This window comes from Carya illinoinensis, chromosome 10 (genome assembly GCF_018687715.1).
Source record: "Carya illinoinensis cultivar Pawnee chromosome 10, C.illinoinensisPawnee_v1, whole genome shotgun sequence".
NCBI lineage: Eukaryota > Viridiplantae > Streptophyta > Magnoliopsida > Fagales > Juglandaceae > Carya > Carya illinoinensis.
Genome location: NC_056761.1, coordinates 8,902,643 through 8,924,734, shown reverse-complemented (window position 1 = coordinate 8,924,734; position 22,092 = coordinate 8,902,643). Strand labels below are relative to the sequence as shown.

General features: G+C 36.9%; 2 protein-coding genes across 6 annotated transcripts; both read left to right on the top strand.

The window, feature by feature from the left end:
* Positions 1-61: 61 nt before the first annotated feature.
* LOC122279303 (calcium permeable stress-gated cation channel 1-like) lies at positions 62-8,764 on the top strand. 3 transcript variants are annotated; one of them, XM_043089850.1, is made up of 12 exons: positions 62-355; positions 1,224-1,556; positions 1,656-1,811; positions 2,134-2,269; positions 2,372-2,473; positions 2,737-2,856; positions 2,956-3,036; positions 3,250-3,590; positions 3,683-3,928; positions 4,843-5,167; positions 7,314-7,547; positions 8,172-8,764. In XM_043089850.1, the coding sequence occupies exons 2-12, from the start codon at positions 1,243-1,245 to the stop codon at positions 8,430-8,432; spliced, it is 2,316 nt and encodes a 771-aa protein (XP_042945784.1). In that variant the 5' UTR covers positions 62-355; positions 1,224-1,242; the 3' UTR covers positions 8,433-8,764. The 3 variants fall into 3 exon arrangements, with proteins under 3 accessions (XP_042945784.1, XP_042945782.1, XP_042945785.1); XM_043089848.1 differs by having other exon boundaries at positions 62-459; XM_043089851.1 differs by having other exon boundaries at positions 65-191.
* Positions 8,765-10,910: 2,146 nt separating this feature from the next.
* Positions 10,911-21,247, top strand: LOC122279569 (glycosyltransferase BC10-like). 3 transcript variants are annotated; one of them, XR_006229627.1, is made up of 12 exons: positions 10,913-11,201; positions 11,314-11,590; positions 11,731-11,847; positions 12,268-12,368; positions 12,679-12,750; positions 12,905-12,986; positions 13,663-13,743; positions 14,615-14,656; positions 15,304-15,363; positions 15,599-15,745; positions 16,095-16,607; positions 20,051-21,247. XR_006229627.1 is itself a non-coding variant. In XM_043090268.1 (11 exons), the coding sequence occupies exons 2-11, from the start codon at positions 11,330-11,332 to the stop codon at positions 16,272-16,274; spliced, it is 1,143 nt and encodes a 380-aa protein (XP_042946202.1). In that variant the 5' UTR covers positions 10,911-11,201; positions 11,302-11,329; the 3' UTR covers positions 16,275-16,870. The 3 variants fall into 3 exon arrangements, 2 of the variants coding, with proteins under 2 accessions (XP_042946202.1, XP_042946201.1); XM_043090268.1 differs by lacking the exon at positions 20,051-21,247 and having other exon boundaries at positions 10,911-11,201; positions 11,302-11,590; positions 16,095-16,870; XM_043090267.1 differs by lacking the exon at positions 20,051-21,247 and having other exon boundaries at positions 16,095-16,870.
* Positions 21,248-22,092: the final 845 nt, after the last annotated feature.

Sequence of the window (22,092 nt, the reverse complement as noted above, 5' to 3'; positions counted from 1 at the left end):
GTGGCGCCTGGCCGACATAGTAGGGAATGATATCATTATTGAAATAGAGGGGGCCAGTTGGTGTCGTTGGACTCTAAAATCAGATCTATGCATATCTGTCTCTGTCTCTCTCCGGCGCTCGGAGAGTCAGAGGCAGAAAACACTGCGCCTATTTAGATTTCATTTTCGTTTCCAAACGTTGGAATCTCTCGGTATCATCGCTATCCGATTCCTTGAATTTGCATCAAATCCCACTGTCTGGACTAACTTCTCTGTTTCGTTAAAATACAAAAGAGAGAGGCGCAGGAAAATCGTGGCGACATGGTTTTCCTCGGAAGGAAGGAGTGAAGGAACATTATGTCTTGCTTTTATTGGGGTTTGCAACCAATCTAAGCACTCCCTAATTCCGTTTCAGATCGCCATCTTTCTCTCTCTTTTTTTTTTTCTCTGGAAGACGGTTCTCTAGTTTTGAATACGGAAGTATGGACTTCTTATATTTGTTTTTAATACGTTTTATTTCTTTTTCTTCGCTTGGTTTGGTTGTGATCCAGTATGCATTTGATTGTGGTGTTCTATGTTTTCTTTTTTTTTTTTTAATCTGAAATGGGGTAAAACTAGCTTTGAATGAAAAAGTTTTTTTATACACCGTTTTTTTAGTTTCTGGGGAAATTCTTTTCCAAATAACAGAAAGTTAGTCCATGCGATCATAATAAGAAGAATATTTATTCATTTTTTCTCATATTAGGTGAGTTAGAATATCTTTTTGATATCTTAAGCTTAATTACCTTTTGGTTGGGCTAATTGTGTTATAAGTGGAACTGAAATTTGAAACCGGGATGTGAAGGGTGTGTTGGTTTTCCCGTTGGGATTAATTTCATATACATGTAGTTCTGGAAAAGTAAAAATTTGTCATCTATATGTGAGAATTTGAAGCTGTCACCAGAAACTTGTGTTGTTGGATTGTTTTACTAGATTTTATGTGATGTTCCTAATTCAGATTTGAATATCATCGTTGTGTCGTCATCATCATTTTACCAGTATACATGTTATCCACTGGCTTTCATTTTGTAAAATAGTCCTGGTGATAGTGTGTATGCTTTGAAAGGTATGTGGTTTAGTTCGACATCCCGCTAGGATTTGATGTTTTATTTCTAAGATTTTTGAAGAACAATATAGTTTGTTATAATCTGCATAAGCCTGTTATATATGCCACCCTCATTCATATATTCTTGCTCATTTCACAGGGAAATACCAGATATATAAATGGCTACACTTGCGGATATTGGACTTGCGGCAGCTATCAACATTCTCAGTGCATTCATTTTCTTTGTGGCATTTGCCATATTAAGGCTTCAACCTTTCAATGACAGAGTGTACTTTCCGAAGTGGTATCTGAAGGGTCTAAGAACCGAACCAACATCTTCTGGAGCTTTTGTACGCAAGTTTGTCAATTTGGACTATAGGTCATATTTAAGGTTTTTGAATTGGATGCCAGATGCACTGAGAATGCCGGAACCTGAACTCGTTGAGCATGCAGGACTGGATTCTGCTGTTTACTTGCGGATTTACTTGACAGGGTATGTAGCAATCCACGTTCAAATTGACTTAGAAGAATGCTTATTTGCAATTTTGATACTTAATTATATTGTGCTGACTATTTGTAATCATACATGCAGACTTAAGATCTTTGTTCCAATAGCCTTCCTTGCATGGACTATCCTGGTCCCAGTTAACTGGACGAATAGCACTTTAGAGCTAGAAAGGCTTTCTAATGTAACTTCTAGTGATATCGATAAGCTCTCTATCTCAAATGTTCCACTTGGATCAGAAAGGTTTGAAACCCTCTTTCCTTGTTGACTTCCTTTGCCTTGTCTTTCCTTTCTATTGAACCATTCTTAACTTTTCTATTTTGGTTAAATATGAGCTATTCCGAACTCTATCTATTTTTTTTTTAAATTGTTCTGTGGTTATTCATTAAGTTAAACTATAAATGATTATGATAGTTTGCTATATCAACTTAGTTTGCTTTCATTTTTTTTTTTTTTTGGATCCAGAAAAGGTGATATTTGTGTTACTATAAGTTGAATCATCCAAAATCAGACTTAAGGCAATTTAGTGTCGGGCGTATTGTTCATGTTTTGTTCTGGATCACAGATTTTGGGGTCATGTAGTAATGGCATATGCCTTTACCTTTTGGGCGTGCTATGTGCTGCTAAAGGAGTATGAGAAAGTTGCCTCAATGCGTCTACAGTTCCTTGCATCAGAAAGACGCCGTCCAGATCAATATACGGTGAGATCCTTGTCCTTGTCAAACGTTTCAATGGTTTGTAATGTTGAGTATAGGAGTAGTGTAAAGTTTTTATTCTTTCTTATGAATTTCGATTGTTTTCAGGTCCTTGTCAGAAACGTTCCACCTGACCCTGATGAATCTGTGAGCGAGCTTGTAGAGCACTTTTTTCTAGTCAACCATCCAGATCGCTATCTTACTCATCAGGTTCGTTCTTGCTAAACAGAATAAATTTCCGAAAGTTTTCAGTCAAAAACTGATGATTTTCATAAACTCTGGTGTGCGTTGAGCCCTGAAATCCTTACTATATGAGGCCTTAAACAAGCTAATGAGTCTACCATTTTACGGATATATGGTTCCTGAGCAAGACATAGACTATGCAGTCATCATTGTTTATTACTGTACACTTTCAGTTAACGTATAGTAATCATGTCTTCACTGACTTAAAATGTATTGTCTGCTATATGTAGCTCGTATATAATGCAAACAAGCTCGCCAAATTGGTCAAGGAGAAGGAAAATTTGCAGAACTGGCTTGTTTACTACAAAAATAAATTTTCTAGGAATTCCTCTCAGAGGCCTTCCATGAAGGTACTTTAATGCAATCTGCTTGGTCTTTGTGGCCTCTTATCGATATTCAACTATGGTGTTTTTATTATTTCTAACTTGTGCATACATTCTCTCTTCCAGACTGGTTTTCTTGGCCTTTGGGGAAAAAGAGTAGATGCAATTGACTATCATGAGTCTGAAATTGAGAAACTTTCAAAAGAAGTAAGTACCTCACTTTTTGAAGGTATTAATAGGAGCATATGCTTTATTATTTCGTCATCTTTAATGTAAGGTAGAACGCTATTGCCAAGTTTTCTGTTAGCGTTTTAGGTTGAGGCTAAAAGTGCTGCATTGTGTTATGCTGCTTTTGTTTTTCTATGAAATTTGAGTACATTTCAATGTCTAATACGATACAAACGATCGCTTCTCCTTTAGATAGCAGCAGAGAGGGAAAGAGTTTCAAACGATTCAAAGTGTATAATGCCTGCAGCATTTGTTTCCTTCAAAACTCGCTGGGCTGCTGCTGTTTGTGCCCAAACTCAACAATCCAGAAACCCAACTGTATGGTTAACAGAGTGGGCTCCAGAGCCACGTGATGTATATTGGCAAAACCTGGCAATTCCATATGTTTCCCTCACAGTTAGAAAGCTAATTATAGGTGTTGCATTCTTCTTCTTGACGTTCTTCTTCATGATCCCAATTGCATTTGTACAATCTCTTGCAAGTATCGAGGGCATTGGGAAAGCAGCACCATTCTTGAAGCCTCTTGTTGAAAAGTGAGCTTGCTCTTATCCTAGGGCCTCTTGAATTATAGTTAGTTAGTCTGGAATTGTACAAATTACTCACTATTCTCTGATTTCTAATGCAGGGAGTTCATTAAGTCATTCGTCCAAGGTTTTCTACCTGGGATTGTGTTGAAGATCTTCCTGATCTTTCTGCCAACAATATTGATGATCATGTCTAAATTTGAAGGCTTTGGATCTGTATCATCTCTAGAAAGGAGATCTGCCTCTCGATATTATCTTTTCAACTTTGTAAATGTATTCCTCGGGAGCATCATTACTGGAAGTGCATTCGAACAACTAGATTCATTTATTCACCAATCAGCAACCGAGTATGTTATTCTTTCTTGTTTAGTGTAACACCCTAAATTGGGTATATGAAGGGTGGTGAATGGGTCCTATATTGCCTAGGGGGGGAGAAGTAATTGCTGTTTATAATGTTTTTCAGGAGCTCCAATTACAATCATGACTAGTCTTTTTAGAATATAGACCTTGATGGGGTTTGGGCTTTCAGAATCATTACACGCTATATCTACTTTTGGCCATAAATATACTGTTGTGTTAGTACAATTGAATGCTGGCGTTATAGAGATTGGATATGCTTGCTTGAGTGTCTAGATAATTAATTGGTCATCCTAGCATTAGATACTTATAGTGTTTACTTGAACAAGTATAAGCAATTTAGCAAAAGAAAGAACATTTATAAGCAAATTTTATAACTGTATACTTTGAAATAGAAATTCTGTAGAACCATTGAGGCTGAAGATGATATCTGATAGTTATTGACTACATCATATGATAAGAGTCCCTGGCAAGAACTTGGTTGGACTGAATATTGTATTAACTGGTATGGAGTGATGCCATTAGGCATGGATGAAGCAACACATACTGTAAGCACATGAATGGGGATTCTGGTGGGTATTAAGCTGCTTCTTCTTGTAGAGTGTATGAGCACAAGGCTTTCTAAAGTTATTTTGCAGATGTGGCTTGCTTTTGATGGCCCATGTATTGAAGTGTCTTTGGAAGTTCTTATGAATCAAAATTCTGGAAATCTTTATACACTTCTGATGTGATTATATGTTCTATCAAAACTGTATGAGGCATTTCGAAATCATAATGTGTTTTTTTTTTTAAAAAATTCAGAATGTGATTCGTCAATCAAGCTTAGGTTAGATAATTGATTCATACTTTCATCTTTTAGAGCTAGATTTTATAAAATTAAGTATATTTGTTTTCTTTGTTGCAGTATACCTAAAACAATTGGTGTGGCAATTCCAATGAAAGCAACTTTCTTCATTACTTATATTATGGTTGATGGATGGGCTGGCGTAGCTGGGGAAATTTTAATGTTGAAACCTCTTATTATTTACCACTTGAAGAATTCCTTCCTAGTGAAGACAGAAAAGGACAGGGAGGAGGCAATGGATCCAGGAAGTCTCGGTTTCAACACGGGAGAACCTCGCATACAATTTTATTTTCTTCTGGGCTTTGTGTATGCTACAGTGACACCTGCTATACTTCCTTTCATAATCGTCTTCTTTGCCCTTGCCTTTGTTGTGTTCCGCCATCAGGTACAGAATTGTATTTTTCACCATACAATTTTATGTATAAAAGGATATATAGGGTTTATGTTCACATGCTTGTTTTCACGGCAATATCAATCCAATAATTTGATTGCAACTTTTATAGCTGTGAGCAAAGAAATGATTAGGCCAAAATAAGCTTTATTAATGCAAAAAAAAAAAAAAAAAATTTACTTAGATATTTTAAATTGTTGAGAGTTTGAAAAAATTGCTAGGGAGGTGTATATTCAGTGCTCAAGAGTTCATTTATTTTGTTCTATTCACCAGAATTCAACAAATCTTAATGTGTTCCTTTGTATGATCAATGATGAAAAGTCAACTTAAGGGGAGAGTTCAGGCCTGCCAAACTGTAATGTGAACATCTAGTCCAAAGGTTTTATGGGGGGAGCAAAGACCTTATATTTCGATGGGTGGTTAGGGATTTACTTTTCAAGTTCTTAAGATTGGTTGTCTAGTTATAAGTATTTAGTATGAAGTCAAAAGAATGTGGATTACCAGTTGCATTTTGCAAGCTCTCTTCAAAAACCCATGCCATGCCAATCAAAATTATTTTGATATTAGATTAACACACTGAATTTCCTGTGTGGCAGATTGGTGATTGTGTTCTTTGAGTTTTTGCAAGTATTATGGTCATATCTTTATTAGTTAATGCTACTTATCTCCTGTTCTGAAGTTTGAGACATCAGAAATTTCTAGATTCTTCAAATAGAACTCCTTCAATAACCAAGTCTAAGCATGAATAGGGTATGAGAAGTGGGCTTCTGTAACTGCTTAAATAGGTTAGCAGTTTCAAGAATTTTTTTTATGGTGGTAGTAGTTTTTATTTGTTGTTAAGCTGGGTAATGGATGAAGTGATCTTAGAGAAACCCCAATCAGTAGGGAATTATGGCTTAGGTGAGTTTAGTTGAGTACCATAATAAAGATCTAAAAAAATAAGAAGTACAGAAGAGAACGGTAGACTAAGCATAAGTTTAAGAGAAAAGGGGGAAAACATAGAAGCGGGAGGAGGATCAGACGGAAGATGAAAGAAACAAATGACACGAATTTGCTTCCTTACGCCACTAGTTATGTGCTTTTGTAAAACACTAAGTGAATGTTGTGATACCCCATATGATAAGGATATGGGTAGGCGGTGTATAAGATCCCACATTGCTTGGGAAGAAGAAGTTCTTGCTCTTTATAAGGTTCTAATGGGGCTCCAATTATATCATTGACTAGTCATTTTGGAGTATAGACCATGTAGTTTGGGTCTTCCATTGGGGCGTTACAAATAGTATCAGAGCTTATTCCAACCAGAAATGTGAGACTTGAGTCGTGCCATCTACAACGGACAGGCCCAACGAGGACGTTGGAAATTTAAGGGAGGTAGATTGTGATACCCCATATGATAAGGATATGGGTAGGTGGTGTATGATATCCCACATTGCTTGGAAATGAGAAGTTCTTGCTCTTTATAAGGTTCTAATAGGGTTCCAATTGTATCGTTGACTAGTTCTTTTGGAGTATAGGCCATGTGGTTTGGGTCTTCAATTATATCATTGACTATTCTTTTGGAGTATAATGCTCATGCCTTTTTTCTGGCTCATATCTACTATGATGTTAGAAAAAATTTCTAAAATCTTTTATAGTGTTTGTCTCTAAATTCACAGGTGTCACCCTTTGTTTTTACTGCCCTAAGATCAGATGTCCAACTCTACCTATAAAAAAGAGTAGATATGATTTCCAACTCTGAGAGAAAAATAAAATAGAAGAAAGAATGTGAAGATTTTAGACTATTACAGCCTCATCAAACTAAAGTGAGGATCAAATTTCGTGACTTTTCAACATTTGCAATACTTTTACAATTTCTCAATAGAATGCATAGCATGAATGATGGTGTGTTCTTGTTTGTCGTAGTCAATATCTAACATATGCATTGCAGGGTAAGACAGAGATTTTCCTTGAGCATAGTTTTTGCTTGATGTGGATTTTTTTAGTTAGTTTCTTCTTGAGGACTTTATTTTGTTTGTCAGATCAGGGTACCCCAGTATGTTTGCTTTCAGATGCATATTCCACTTTTTTAGCATTATTATATATTATATGGTAAGCTATTTTTCGTTTCAGTTTTTCCTAAACACGTCTTTTGAAAATACAGATCATAAATGTTTATAGCCAACAGTATGAGAGTGCAGCAGCATTTTGGCCTGATGTCCATGGCCGTATTGTAACTGCATTGGTGATTTCACAAGTGCTTCTATTGGGATTATTGAGCACAAAAGAGGCTGCTAAGTCAACTCCATTTCTTGTTGCACTTCCAGTTCTGACCATATGGTTCTATAGGTTCTGCAAAGGCCGTTATGAACCGGCGTTTGTTAAATTTCCATTACAGGTTTGTTGGAACTTGCTTTCTGTTGATCGACATTAATTTTCTTTAACCGAAATAATCTTTTATATGATAGTTTTTCAATGTAATACATATATCTGCATAGTATATGAGTATATGACTGCACATTAAGTGTAAAGAAGGCAGGCATTGGTCTTCTTTCTTGAGCCAAGCTTTAAAATTGCTTAAACCTACTTGTGGAAGCATTAAGGCAAAATACTCTCTTTGAAAGCTTCAAGGTCTGATATTTAATATGTAGTACTGTTAGTAGGAATGGCTTCATTTTTCATGTCAAGAGTTTATTGTCTAGAACCATGTCAATCTCTAGGCTTATGACATTAAAAGTTCAATCCAATATCATCAGATACTAGTTCTAGCTTTTGATTACTTTGGAAACTTAGGCTGGTTGTATTAACAGAAGGAAGTCAGAAAGAAATTGAACTTTGTAGCTGTCTACATTTTAAGAGTTATGACTATGGAATAGGCTTGAATCTATGTATCTGTGCTCTTTGTATGTGACAACATGTGTTGTGAAATACTGAAAGGACGGACTATTTTTCTACTTCTCTCTATCTCTCTCATTTTGTAATTTAACTTAATTGTTATTCTTGTTTCATGCTGGGAATTTAGGAAGCAATGATGAAAGATACATTAGAACGTGCAAGGGAACCAAACCTGAACTTGAAAGGCTATCTTCAAAATTCATATTTACATCCAGTTTTAAAAGCATGTGTAGAAGACAAGGACAAGGAAGTGGATGATGGTGAAAAGTGGGAGACTGAGAGCGTGCTTGTGCCCACAAAACGCCACTCCCAAAGGAATACACCAGCACCCAGCGGAGTTAGTGGTTCATCCTCTTCCTCGTCTCTGCGTGAGGCTTCTGATTTCTGAAGAACATCCAACGCCCTCCTTCTAGGCAGGAAACTCTGCTTCTTCTTACCTTATGTTTCATCTTCGCACAAGTAAACCAAGGGAGGAAGACAGACATAGTGTGAACAGTGTATAACAACAGATAGACGGACAGAGAGTTACAGCAATCTTTAGGACCTTCAGCAATCTTGGGTTTTTTGGCAGTCAGTTGCAAGCTGCGCATGTATTGATTTAGATTAGAGGGTGGCAAGTGTAAAATTTGTGTATGACAGAGAGTGCTTTTAAAAATTAGCGGTATGTATCAAAGAATCATTTGATAAAATTTTAATGTGAATACACGCATTGCTGCTTAATGTTTGATTGGACTAAGATACAATTCTTGTGGGAAATGTGGCAAAAACCATCTAGCCTAAATCAGTGTGAATCATCCAAAAAAGAGTGTAGTTCCGGGCTATTTTGATCTTAAGATCTCTATATTCATCTTGAACCACCACCATTTCTTTTTAATAATTCGAGTAGTTACTTGAAACTACTAAGTACTAACTATAATGCTATTTCCGATTCTTTTTTTCTTTTAGATAACAACAGCGAATTACATTCATACTATAACAAGTAGAAAGTAGTAAGGTAATACATAAGCCTTGCGTTTCCTTAGCGGCATTTAGAATAACACGATTATAAACAAAACAGGACATTGGTGCCACCATTGAACAGTATCATCTACATTATGAGCATATCTTGCAAGTAGATAAGCTGCCTCATTTCCTTGTCTCTACCCACATGAATCACCTCAACCACTTCAAAGCAACTCAAAATACTTTTGATCTCTGCAATCAAATTCCTTGGCAAGATAAGTTGTGGTCCTTAGAACAAATAGCTTCAATAATTAACATGGAATCTCCCTCTAAGATCAAATGAGTCATACCCAAATGTCACGTGAGTTGTAATCCTTGGAATGCAGCTAAAATTTCAATATCATCAACATCAAAAGCTCCCATTTCCTTTCTACTAGCAGCCATCAAAATTGAACCTTGGGAATCTCTTAAAATAGCCCCTATACTAGCTTCCCCTGACTCTTTGAACAAGGATCCATCAAAATTAAGCTTTACATAACCAAGAGGAGGGGCTTTCCAAGATGACACATTTTCTTTGCACACCACAAGATGCTGCCGTTTCACATAATTATAACTATCCACATAAGCCAAACAATTATCAACCATATCGAACAGAGAGTAATCAGTATTCTGAATTTTTTTTTTTATTCCTGTACTTCCAAACTCCCCAAGAAATGGTTAAGAAAGTAGATAGAAGTTGTGAACTTTCCTGCATTAAATTCCCTTAAAATCCACAAATCGATTATGCTGTGTAAGAAAATGTAAAATCTGGGGGGCATCGAGCGACCCAAATTGCAAATCGATTCCACACATGAACAGCCACACAAAACCTTATAACAATCTTCCTCAAAGCTCACACAAAATGCACAACATCCGGAAGAAATAATACCCCTTTTTACCAAATTCTGCCTCGTGGGAAGACTCTCTTTACACACCCTCCACCCAAAGTTCTTCACCTTGTGTCACTTGGATTAATTGACTGACTATCTATCAACTGTGTCACTTGGATTAATTGATTGATTAAGACTACCAAGATGAGGTGACCACCATAGTGGAAGTGACAATATTTCCGATTCACTTTTGCTTGACCTTTGGATGGGTCTTTTTTTTTTTTTTTTTTTTTTTTTAATAATTTTTTTGAAATCGTTGCTGTGGGTGATGCTTAAAGACCAAGGATTGTAAATTTGCGAAAAAGAACGAGTAACGGTACCTTTACGACTCTTTTGCAATTTATTTTATCTTAAATAGTCGGCCATGTTTCAAGGATTTAGATTGCCTAAATTGTCGTGTCTTTTTCCCAATTTCTTCAAAGGACTTGTTTATTTCGGACTTACGTTTTTAGTAATTTTTTTATAAAAAATTTGTATAGAATTTATTTAGAATTTGTATGGAAAACGACAACTTGATTAGCACAAACAATGATGTGGCAAATCGTCTCATTTGTACCAATATAATACCCAAAAACAACTGCAACCAAAGAGAGCGATTCCGTCACGGAGAGAGAACCCTCAAAAGAAACAGAAAGCCCTCTACTTTGCTGCTATTCGACTCCTCTTCCTGCCACTTTATATCTCCCAAATATGTTTAACTAACAAGTTTTTTACAATTATTTTTTAATTTTCTATAAATAAAAAATAATTTATAAAATCGATTTTATTTATTTATTCATTTACTATTGTACACCTCAAATTATAAAAATTTGTAACATAGACCCCTTTTAACTTTTTTTAATATATTTGCCGACTCCCAGCGGTGGTGCGGCCCGACAGTACCTAGAACTTAGAAGTACTGATTCCGCGAAAGTACCCAACCGTCCAACGACAATAAAATAATGAAAAAGAGCGGTGGGTTCTGATCCCCGGGCCTTTTCCGAGGGACCCACTACAGAATGCCGAACACGGGGCACTCAGACAGATGCAACCAGGGGGTGTGGCCCACACGTAACGAGCAATCCCCATAGATTGAAACGGCTGCCAACCCTTCCGCCCTGCCGAGTGCATACACGTTTGAGTTTGAAGTTGGATTTGATCCGCCACTCCGTCTTCACTTCCATTTCTCCCTGTTAATTATTCCCTTTCTTCCGTTCCCCACCTCACACGAAGACACCCTAGTGTTCCCACACATACAGAGATTACACAGTACCCAGAGATGCTTCTCTCTGTTCCACGCCTTCCATGTACACCTCTCTCTCTCTGCGTTCTAATTTTTATTTTCAGTCTTTTGATCTTCGTTTATTTTGTTGTAATTATTTTCTTTTTCCCTTTTGAATTGACAAGAAATCGCTGCAGGAGGAGGCTAGGAGGGATGACGAAGAAAGCCCCACCGCCAATAGTGGCGCGGCGTGTTATCTGGTTGAGCTGGAAGCTCGTCGTCTTCCTCTCCCTCGCTCTTTGCGCCCTTGCTCTCCTCAGACTCCACTCTCAGCCCGACCTCTCTTCACCCTCTCCATCTCGCGTCCGTCCTCGAATTTCTCACTATATCCTCGACCGCCCCTCCAAGATCGCCTTCCTTTTCCTCGCTCGTACTAACCTCCCTCTCGATTTTCTCTGGGATACTTTCTTCGAGGTTTATTTCTCCCTGTCTTTATATATTTTTTTTCTCTTTTCCTTTCGACTAAAATTCTATTTGAATTTTCCTCTGCTTTCTCGCGGAAAGTGTTTGGAATTCTAAGGGTTTACTATGTTTTGGATTTGTGCGATTCTCAGTATGCTGACGTTGCGAACTTCTCGATCTACATTCACTCGGCGCCGGGGTTCGTGTTCGACGACTCAACAGCGAAGTCGCCTTTCTTTCGTGGTCGAGAATTAAAGAATAGCATTCAGGTGATTGACATCGAAGCTAGAAAATTAGAAGAATGGCATTCAAGTTTGTTAATTTGTCTAATATCTAATATACCTTCTCTTCGTTAATAAACCTCGGATATGAGAAGAGGGAAATTGAATTGTATTAGGCTGCTTTATGTTTCCAATGACGCCGACAGCTTGGAAGTTCTGATGAGTGAGCTATGCATACATATCCACCGGAAAACGAAATAGGAAAAAAAAGGGACTAAGCTATATAAATACTGAGCTAAGATATTTTGGATTTACTGCTATTGAAAATAGTTATTAAAATTTGTATTTCCTTTGTTTTCTCATACATTCCCGGAGATCAAATGAAGTGTTAGTTTTTTTTTTTTTTCCTACCGTTTAGTCATTCGATTTTGTTGATATGATTGTGAATTGGGTGGTCACGTCTTACAGGTGTTATGGGGAGAATCGAGTATGATTGAAGCGGAGAAGTTGTTGCTTGACGCAGCTCTCCAGGATCCAGCGAATCAAAGATTTATCCTACTCTCTGACAGGTTAGTGTCTTACCAATACAACAAATAAATTTACAAATGATTTACATGTACTTCCCATATTTTGAGGCTTCTCAATGCTTCACAAAGAAATCTGCACGTGATGTAGAACAACTATTGTTCCAGCCTCGTTTTAATTTGAAATTATTTCGGTTTCAAATTGACAAGAATATGGATTTTTGCAGCATATTATATATCTGCATACCTATCGACTTGCAGCATATTATATATCTGCATACCTATCGACAGGATTATTATCTCAGAGGAAATTGGTTTGCCAATAATATGTAATCTAAATTTCTCTCTGTTGCAGTTGTGTTCCCCTGTACAACTTTAGCTTCATATACAACTATTTGATGGCTTCTCCAAGAAGTTTTGTGGACAGGTAGGTGGAGAGATTTAATTCTTGCGGTGCTAAGCAGTAATTGTTTTAGATGATTCAATATCAATGGAAAGTTTCCATTGCCATTATTTCTTGGTTCTCGCTTGTTAATTGAGGAAATGTATAAGTTGTGACATATGGTTAATTTTTCTTGTAGCTTTCTTGATATGAAAGAAGGCCGCTACAACCCAAAGATGTCACCTGTAATACCGAAGGAGAAATGGCGAAAAGGGTCCCAGGTTATTTTTCTCGCTAAATTTGTGTGCACCAAATTTCCTACCCCCATATTTTTCGTCTGCTCCCTTCTTTTTGGTGGTTAATTATACAAGGGAGTATTGTTTTACGTTACCATGATTTGTTTTTGCATGTGTGCTGTAGTGTGGTTTGAACACTTGGTCTGGTTTTAAGAGGGGGCATTTGTAACACAGTCCCTCATCAAGTAAGTTATAAAGGTAGTCAAGGGTGCTAGTTCCCACATTGGTTACTTATTAGTTGAAATTTAGCTTTATAAGTGAGTCGAGAGGAGCTTCAAATTGACTAGTCTTTTTGGAGTTATAGTGTAGACGTGGCTGGCGCCTCTTTTTTATCAATACAAGTTGGTTTTGATTCAGGAGATTAAATTGTGTGAAATGTATACATGAGAAGTTGCTGTAATTACCCATGTCGCTTCATGAACCATGTCTTAACTTTTGGAACTATCATCTGTTAAAAGAGAGTGGGTTCCACAGTAGGTTAAGACCCAATCTTCTTCTTTGGGAATCCAAATAAACAGTCTGCAAAAACATTAGTTATTACATTTCATTAGCATTATCATCACTGCCATTGTCATCAAATAAATTATAGGTCCAAGGATCAGGACAGCATTTTTATTTCCACAATCGATGGTCTAAGTTGATTTTGATTTTGAAATTTCAGTGGATTGCTTTAGTTCGAAGCCATGCAGAAGTCATTGTAGAGGACGAGGCTATTCTTTCAGTATTTAAGAAATTTTGCAAGGTAGGTAATTGAGTTTTATATCAAGTGTCACCATCAATCTAGTAATGGTTATTTGTAATTTTCTTCATCGAAGCATTATCGCTTTGAATTGTACATCTGTACCATGATACTTCAATCACTTTTTGGGGAGGAGTCACTTTTTGGGGAGGAGTTCTTTTATCTTTTCAGGGGAAGGGAGATTTAGCCTTGTTTGTTTACACTTATAAAAAAAAAAACTTGTTAGAATATAATTTTTTAATATTATTTTTGTTTTGGGATTTGAAAAAGTTGAATTGTTTATTGTATTTTGTGTGGGAGTTTGGGAAAATTGTAATGATTTGATTAGATTAGATTAAATTAGATGAGATGAGATGATTTGTGAAAACAAACGAGGCCGTTACAAAGATGCATATGCACTATTTATATGGAGCCTTCTTCTGATGTGGTACTGAAAACTTCAGATGTGTTTTTTCTTTGATTAGCGAAATTAATAGGTGTTTTTAACCAAACTATGTAGGTTTTGAAAGTTACCTATTGATAATTAAAATATAAAATAGTGAAATGTGTCTCTACAATTTTGCAAGCATGGCAGTGTTTTTATATGTATTAGCCTGCTTATTTATAATAAAATGCAAGCAGTGTCAGTTTTTTAACCCCTGATTTCTGTGATATAAGCTTACCCAGTTGGTCTAGCATGTAAGACCTCACCCACTATGGCAATTTTTTTTTGGAGAAATAACATTTGAGCTGGAGCTCATTCTGTGTATTGAATGCTTTTGAGCTTGCCCCTTGGCAGTTTCTTAAAATAAAGTCTCATTCTTGAATATAGAAAGCAGTCCAAAGCTGAAATTTCACTTCTTTTAAACTTATTTAACTGCTTCTCATTTTGCAGCGACGCCCCCCTGTAGATGCCAGCAAGGGAAAGCTGAATATTGTAAGTGATCTTTGATCACCGACTTTACCTGCAATCCATTTATTGTATTTTGCAAGGTTTTTTTCACCCTTTTCACCTAGAGTAATTGTGGAACAATTTGCTGGTTTCTAGTTTAAGTAAATCATCGAGGTATGCAATCAAATTTTGGGAAGGGTATTTTCTTCTTTATTATGAGAAATATGCTTGCAAAATCCGTACGTTTCCATAATTTGCTTCTTTTTTTGTTAGTACAATTTGCTGGTTGCTAGTTTAACTAAATAAACTTGAGGTAAGAAATAAAATATTGCGAAGACCATCATGTTCATCAATGTGGGAAATGCACTCTCAAATTCACATTGTTTTGACATATTATTTATTGCAACTTCTGTACTTGGAGCCTCTTGTATCTTGCCTTGCTTATCTACCAAGGGCAGTGAATATGCTCATAAGAAATAAAGTGATATACATATAAAATTCTTAAAAATAAAAAAATCGCAAATCTCATTTAGCTTTACATGGTCTATAGGGAAGGAGTTAGGTTTACTATTTAAATAATAATTTTTAGATGGTCCTACAATAGTTCCATTTGTCTTGTATTGGAGATATATATGTTTTCCTTTCAACTGAATGTTAATTTGTTCTGATTTTGGCCTAAATATGAAATACAGAATCTTCAGAAGCAACATAACTGTATTCCAGATGAACACTACGTGCAGACATTGCTTGCGGTATGCAATAGATTTCCTTTGTTTCTTTGTTAAATGTTTACAGCATATTGTGGCTTTTTTCACCAGTGTTTTCATTATAATTTCAACTCTTCTAATCATCAATTTGAATTAATTTAGTATATTGACAGCTTCATTTATTGCTGTGTTCTAATTTGGTTGGCTCTCACCAGTATCATAAACTCCAACTGGTATCACCATTATTGATTTGTTTTTGTTTGTTATGCTTCCTTGTTAGATGAGTGATCTTGAAGGTGAACTTGAACGAAGAACATTGACCTATACCCTATGGAATCAGTCTGCTACAAAAATGGAGAAGAAAGGCTGGCATCCATTTACATTCAACTTTGCAAATGCTGGCCCTAAACAAATCAAGGAAATAAAGGTGGTCTTGGCACCTCAGTTCCCCTTGCTGTTGATTTTATCTCTTCAAAAGATGAATATAGAGATGGGCACGAGATGTGATTTTTCTCATCTAAAATCCATATACCTTCAGATTTTTAATAAAGTACTATTTGTTTTAAGTATCGGTCTTTTTGACTGTTTCATGGGGAAAAATTGTGCGTGCTGAAAATTAGAACAGGTTTCTTGAAAAGAGATGGAAAGCTTGCAAGTGAAAAATTGATGAAAATACACATGATCCATCAATACGTTTTATCTCGGGTTCTACAATTTAGACTTGTACCTTTTACCCTTACAATATGTTGTTTAACTTGTCTGTTTTGATCCAACAGGACATCAACCATGTGTACTATGAGACGGAGTTTCGGATAGAATGGTGCCGTAGTAATTCTACGCTCGTTCCCTGTTTTTTGTTTGCAAGGAAATTTTCCCAGGGAGCTGCCATGCGCCTCTTGAGTGATGGAGTGGTTGGTCGCTCTGATGCTACTGAACTGCTAGACTCACTCCCATGATTCATAACTTTCTCATGGTTCTCTAACAATCAAGTGACACATTTAGAGATTTAATTTGGGCAGCAATCATTGAACCCTAAAAATGGGGCCAGCAAGTGGAATGCCCACTGAGTTTACAGATACTATACATGACACACAGGACATATTTTGATACTCTAGAGACCAAAAGAATGGTAGCTGCTGCTGATCAAGTTAGTTCCAGAGAAGACAAGTAGTAGGATCGAAGTCAAGGGTTCGAGGCCATCATGCGCCGCTTCCCACCGGGAGATTATTGAGCATTTTTAACTTGAAAGCATTATCTTACCACCTTTGATTCATTGCATTCTTTACAAGGTTAGTAAATTATTCATATTCTAAATGTTTGTTCTTCAGATTAGGTGGCTGATAGTGATGCTGAAAGCAGTAATCTTTAGTTACTCTTTAGTATGGGCTGGTTTAGATATTTAATTCTCTAAGACCTCTCATGAAGTAGCATATGTCTGAACGACAGTTAATCCTAAGTTTGGGAGAGATAAAAAAAAAAAAAGGAAGGGACAAATATAATATCGAATGTATGAAATTTACAAGTAGTGGGAGCAGATATTCTGTATTTAATATTTCTATCTCTATTGCGAGTCAAGTTTTCCTATCCTATAAATCCCCATAAAATTCGTCAGATTGAATTATCAATTAATGACAAGAAAAGGAAATATTATGAGAATAGAAGATTATTAGCAATAGAGTCAAATGTATTGTGTGTGTAGATCTCTTGAGATGCTGCTTGAGTCACTACAAAACAAGTCCTTACCCCTTACATCAAATGGATTATGTCCTTCGGCACCGATGCGTGATGGTTCAACGAATTTTCGTTACATCTTCTTCCTTACTTGTTATTCCCTTTTGCATTGGTGGCTGCAGCCGAGTCCAAATTGAGCAGTTTGAATATCTGTGTTAGCCTAGATGCAGCCGAAATTGAGGCCTACCTCATGTTTTGACTTTGAATACTCCTCCTCGCTGTAAAGCACAAATGCAATGAACATACGACGCCTATGTTCTTGGCATAACATCAATTTAAAGAGGAATTAAAAAATATTATACTTGTAAAAAGAAAAGATTGCGATGAAACCTATTACACAAAACATTAATAACCGATAGGTTTGAATAACTCACAATCCCAAGAAGCGATTACAAATGGTTAAAAATAATGAGGAATGCTGCTAGCAGGTGTTTTCTAAAATGCTTAATTATCGGAGACCAATGGGTACGTGTCACGTAAGGGCTACATGAAATACACTGAGAGGTGCGCAACCGGGGGTCTCCTGTTGAATCAAGACGCACCCTCCCCATCCCCCCTCCTTCTCTCTCTCTCTCTCTCTCTCTCTCTCTCTCTCTAACCGAAAGGCGAATGGCTCTTGTTCTTGTCCATCCGATCAGGGAGCAGTCTATCACTATTTGATTTTCACTATTTGATTTTTTCTTTTTAATTTACTTTAATTTACTTTTGAAGATTGTGGTTCTCTTTTTGGACACTGGCTTTAGGAATGTTGGTCGGTCGGGTGGGTATAGCATTAGTGGTGGTTGATTGGTGCATTTGATTATGCTTGGTTGCCGAGAAAATGTGGCAAAAGGAAGGAAAAGGAGAACATGGAGCGCATGCAATCTACTTTGTGTTGGTTTTGGGACATTGAAATATTACGTATTTTTCCATCCTAATTCCTCTACCACCTTATTTTCTTTCAGATATAAGTTCTTCCCTCTTTAAAACTATTGTGGCCTCGTACTTGATTCCAAAAGGAGTGATTTGTACTTTTTTGTGGTTTTTTTATTTTTTTGAATGAAAAAAGTATCTCTTTTGAATATGTTTGCATATGTTCGCACATAGAATATAAGAAAATTCAATAAAACTATAGCTAATATCTAAGATTCAAAATCACAGTTTCTTACATTTTCTCAGTGATCAAATAGAACATATAAAGACCTAATTCTAACTTTCTACCATCTAAACGACTAATAAACATAGTTTTAGGAACAAGTGAAAACGAGCGAGAGAGGTAGCGTGAGTTTCTAGTTTTCGCCTTTCGGTGAGAAACAGAAGAGGGGGGGGGGGGGGGGGGGGGGCGGGGGGGTGCCTCGATTCCCATTTGCGCCTCTCAATGTTTTCATGTAGGCCTTATGTGGTATGTTTCCATTGGTTTCTGATAATTAAGCATTGTAAGAGACACCTGCTAGAAGCATTTCTCAAAAATAACATGTATACTGATCAGTGATATCTTTAGCCTAGCTAACTTGTCTCATGTAATTGGGATAGCATGACCATGGATTAAGAATTAATCCTTGATAGATTCAATTACACGAGTCCGTCTTTTAGAGGATTGAGTTCATGAGTCTACGTGTTTTAAGTCCAATAAGGCCAGATCCCAGCTAATTTTATGCATGCTTATTAGGAAGCTGCATGGAATACTGGGAAAGTATCTTAATAATTCTCATGATCGATGTAAGTGGACAATTAGTCCATAGAAATGCCTAAAGGTTTTGGATGAGTTGGGGATCTTCCAATGATCCAATCAGAGCACAGTCACTTTAATATACTCTTTGTACATTTTACTGATATAATTAGTCAAAACAGTTATTAAAAAGAATGACGTAACCAATTACATTAATAGAGTACACAAAAATGACTGTACATAGAATTTTTGTTGAATAAACTTTTGAGAGAGATTAATTATTAATGCATGCTTATTTATATAAAATTCATTTAGTGGCTAGCTAGTTGAGATCATGCCAATAAGAATATATATATATATATATATGCACAACGTGGAAGTATCTTAATTAATTAGTTTATACACATATATAATATATACTGCGTAGCTAGCTTTGATTGAACCTGATAATTATAATGCATGCAGATACATGCATATGGATTCAGTGCTCCATGCACTTTGAGTAAGAATGTTGTATAAAACCCAATATTGCCTCAATTTATGCCAATTTGAAGTACTATATATCCTATGAATATTTCTGTAATTGCTGTGTTCGGATTCTCGCTAGCCACTTTGAGTGAAAAGTACTTGGCTACCTAGCTAGGAATTAATGGCCCCCTCGATTACAGAAGACAACCATCCCAACTTGAATTTAATTAAAATAAATATAAAATTTATATTATAACTTTAATTGTTCTAATTGCTCATTAAAATGTCCCAATGCTAATTTCTAATATATAATTAAATTGACCATATTATATATATTATATATATACATGGGTTAATAATCTTCCGAAATAAAATAGGTAATCTTGCCTGAATTGCTTCACTAGCAATGAAACAATCTGATATTATTCTGATCATACGTACTATACTCAGAAGAATCTTTTTCTTTTTTCCATATTAATTTTAAAGTATCAAATATAAGTTTGTACACCGTGCATGAGGTCTTATATAATATATATATATATATATATATATATATATATATATATATATATATATAAGTTCATTTAATTTAGGCACATATTAATTAATACTGACTTATTTTTCATGTGGGATTTTGTAAAGATGGAAATCAGCTTGCTAAAGGAATCTATAACCTATATAATATTTTGAAGCTTTTTAAGTCACGTCATTTAATCTTGTACTAAAGAATTCTGAATTAATAGGTCATTTAAGTTCCAAATAATTCGAAAGGTTGGTATTGATAAATATTAGATAATTTAGAATTTTAAAATTAAAAGACTGTAAATAGTTGGTATCGTTTCCAATCATTTGTCTTGATTTTATTTTCTATATACATATTGTAAGGGAATTTTCCCCCACGACTCAAAGGCTCAGAAAACAAGCCAAAGTATGGAGAGACCAGCCCGACTGGACGGCCCCTCGACTCGTTAGGGGCGCCTAGCCCAAAGCTGAGGTCAACCCATGGTCACAATCAGGCAAGAAATTCCAAAAAGTAAAGGAGACACATGTCTTCCCGACACTCCCTATCACAACTCCTAGAAGGATTGTCCGGAACCACACCTCGACACGGCTCTTGGAGGGTCAGGATAGTCACATGGTTAGCCTGCTTATATGCCTTAGCTCATGCCCTAACATGCAACGGGCGTCTATGAAGGCTATTGGCTGTGCGCAGTCTATGCGTGCATGTATGCACATTCCCTTGAGAAGTACCTGTGTGCATGCATGCCCGCCTGAGCACCACTTAGCGAAGTTAGTGGCGTGCCCTCACAGATACACCATCTAGCGCACGGCTCCAGTTCGTGCCTTGCAGAATCCAGCGCACAGTTCCAGCCTGTGCCTTGCGGCTCCAGTGCTCAGACTATCAACTTGGGCCCATGCATGCCCATTGCCTAGGCCACCAGCTCGGGCCATGTAGGACCACTGTCCAAGCTACTTGATTGAGCCTCATAGCAGCAGCACAACACCATCCTGTGCCCACCATCAGACATAGGTTTGGCACCATGCCATGCTACCATCAGCAGGCCACGTACAACTCCATACCGTGCCCACCACCAAACCAACGCATGACACCATGCCATGCCATGTAGCCATGCCATCTAGCAGACTCATGTGTGGCACCATGCCACGCCTAGCAACAAGCCATGCACGGCCCCAAGCACTGCCAACCATCAAGCCATGCATGGCATCATGTCGTGCACACCATGAGTTACCATGGCCCATCGATGGGCTGTAGCATGCCACAGGCCACCATGGCCCGTCCATCATTATGTTATTGCTTTTAATTAATTCATTTATTTAATTTATTTTGCTAGGGACCTTTTGGAGGTTTCCAACTTGTAAGCTCTATAAATAGGACTCTTAGTCATTTCACTTACATCTTTTGGCAATTACCCTAGAGGAAGATTATCCGTTTTGGAGATCATTGTTCGGTGCCTTTGCACTTTGGCTTTTTGGATGAAATTTGTGGATCCCAAGAAAAGAATCATCACCTTGCATTCATTGAATATGTGATTCAATTTATCAATTTATGAGGTTTTCTTTCATCTTGGTGCATTGCTTGAATTGGTGTTAGTTGTTCATTGAGTTCTTCATATTGTTCATGCGTGTTTTCCATATCCTTCCATCGTGTTCATCATTTTTCTTGCATTAATCCATTCCCCAAGCACTATACGCCTACCACCTTATTTTCTATATTTTCCATATTCGGCCACCACATTATCCACTCACATGTCATTTTCAGCCAACACTTCCCAAAGAACCCTTTTTCCATTTTCCATAACCATAGCCGCCCATCACTATCCATATAGGGAATTCCTAAACTTTAGGATCCCTAATTGCCTTTCCTTATCCATTTCCCTTCATTTTTAGTGATTGGTCTTACTCACCAAGTTTGATCCCTAAATTCTTGGAGTCATCCTAAAATTACTCAATCACCTTATCCATCTATTCCATCTTGCCATAACTAAACCCCTCATCTCCAAGATTCTCTCCTACAATTTAGCAAACCTTCTTCCATCCAAACCCTAGCCTCTCTACACGCCCAAACGTCCCTAACCACACACCAAGGTGGTGCCAACCCTAGTGCCTCCCCTCTAGCCGTGCACCCCATCACTTGTTTTGGAGTCCCATCACTTCATTCATCATTTTCATAATTCCCATACATCAAATCAATCCTAAATACTTAACCTCACCACACCAAAAATTGCCATCATTGCCGTTTGTTGAACCCAAGGTTTCAAGTTTTGTGTAATTATATATCTACACATGAATTTTGATGATAACAAATGAATTCAAAGAATAAAGAAGTCTCAATCTCAAGCTGTTTACACAATGGAGTCAAGCACATTAAGGAAACAAGCATGAGCAAGAAGGGAACAAGTTCACAT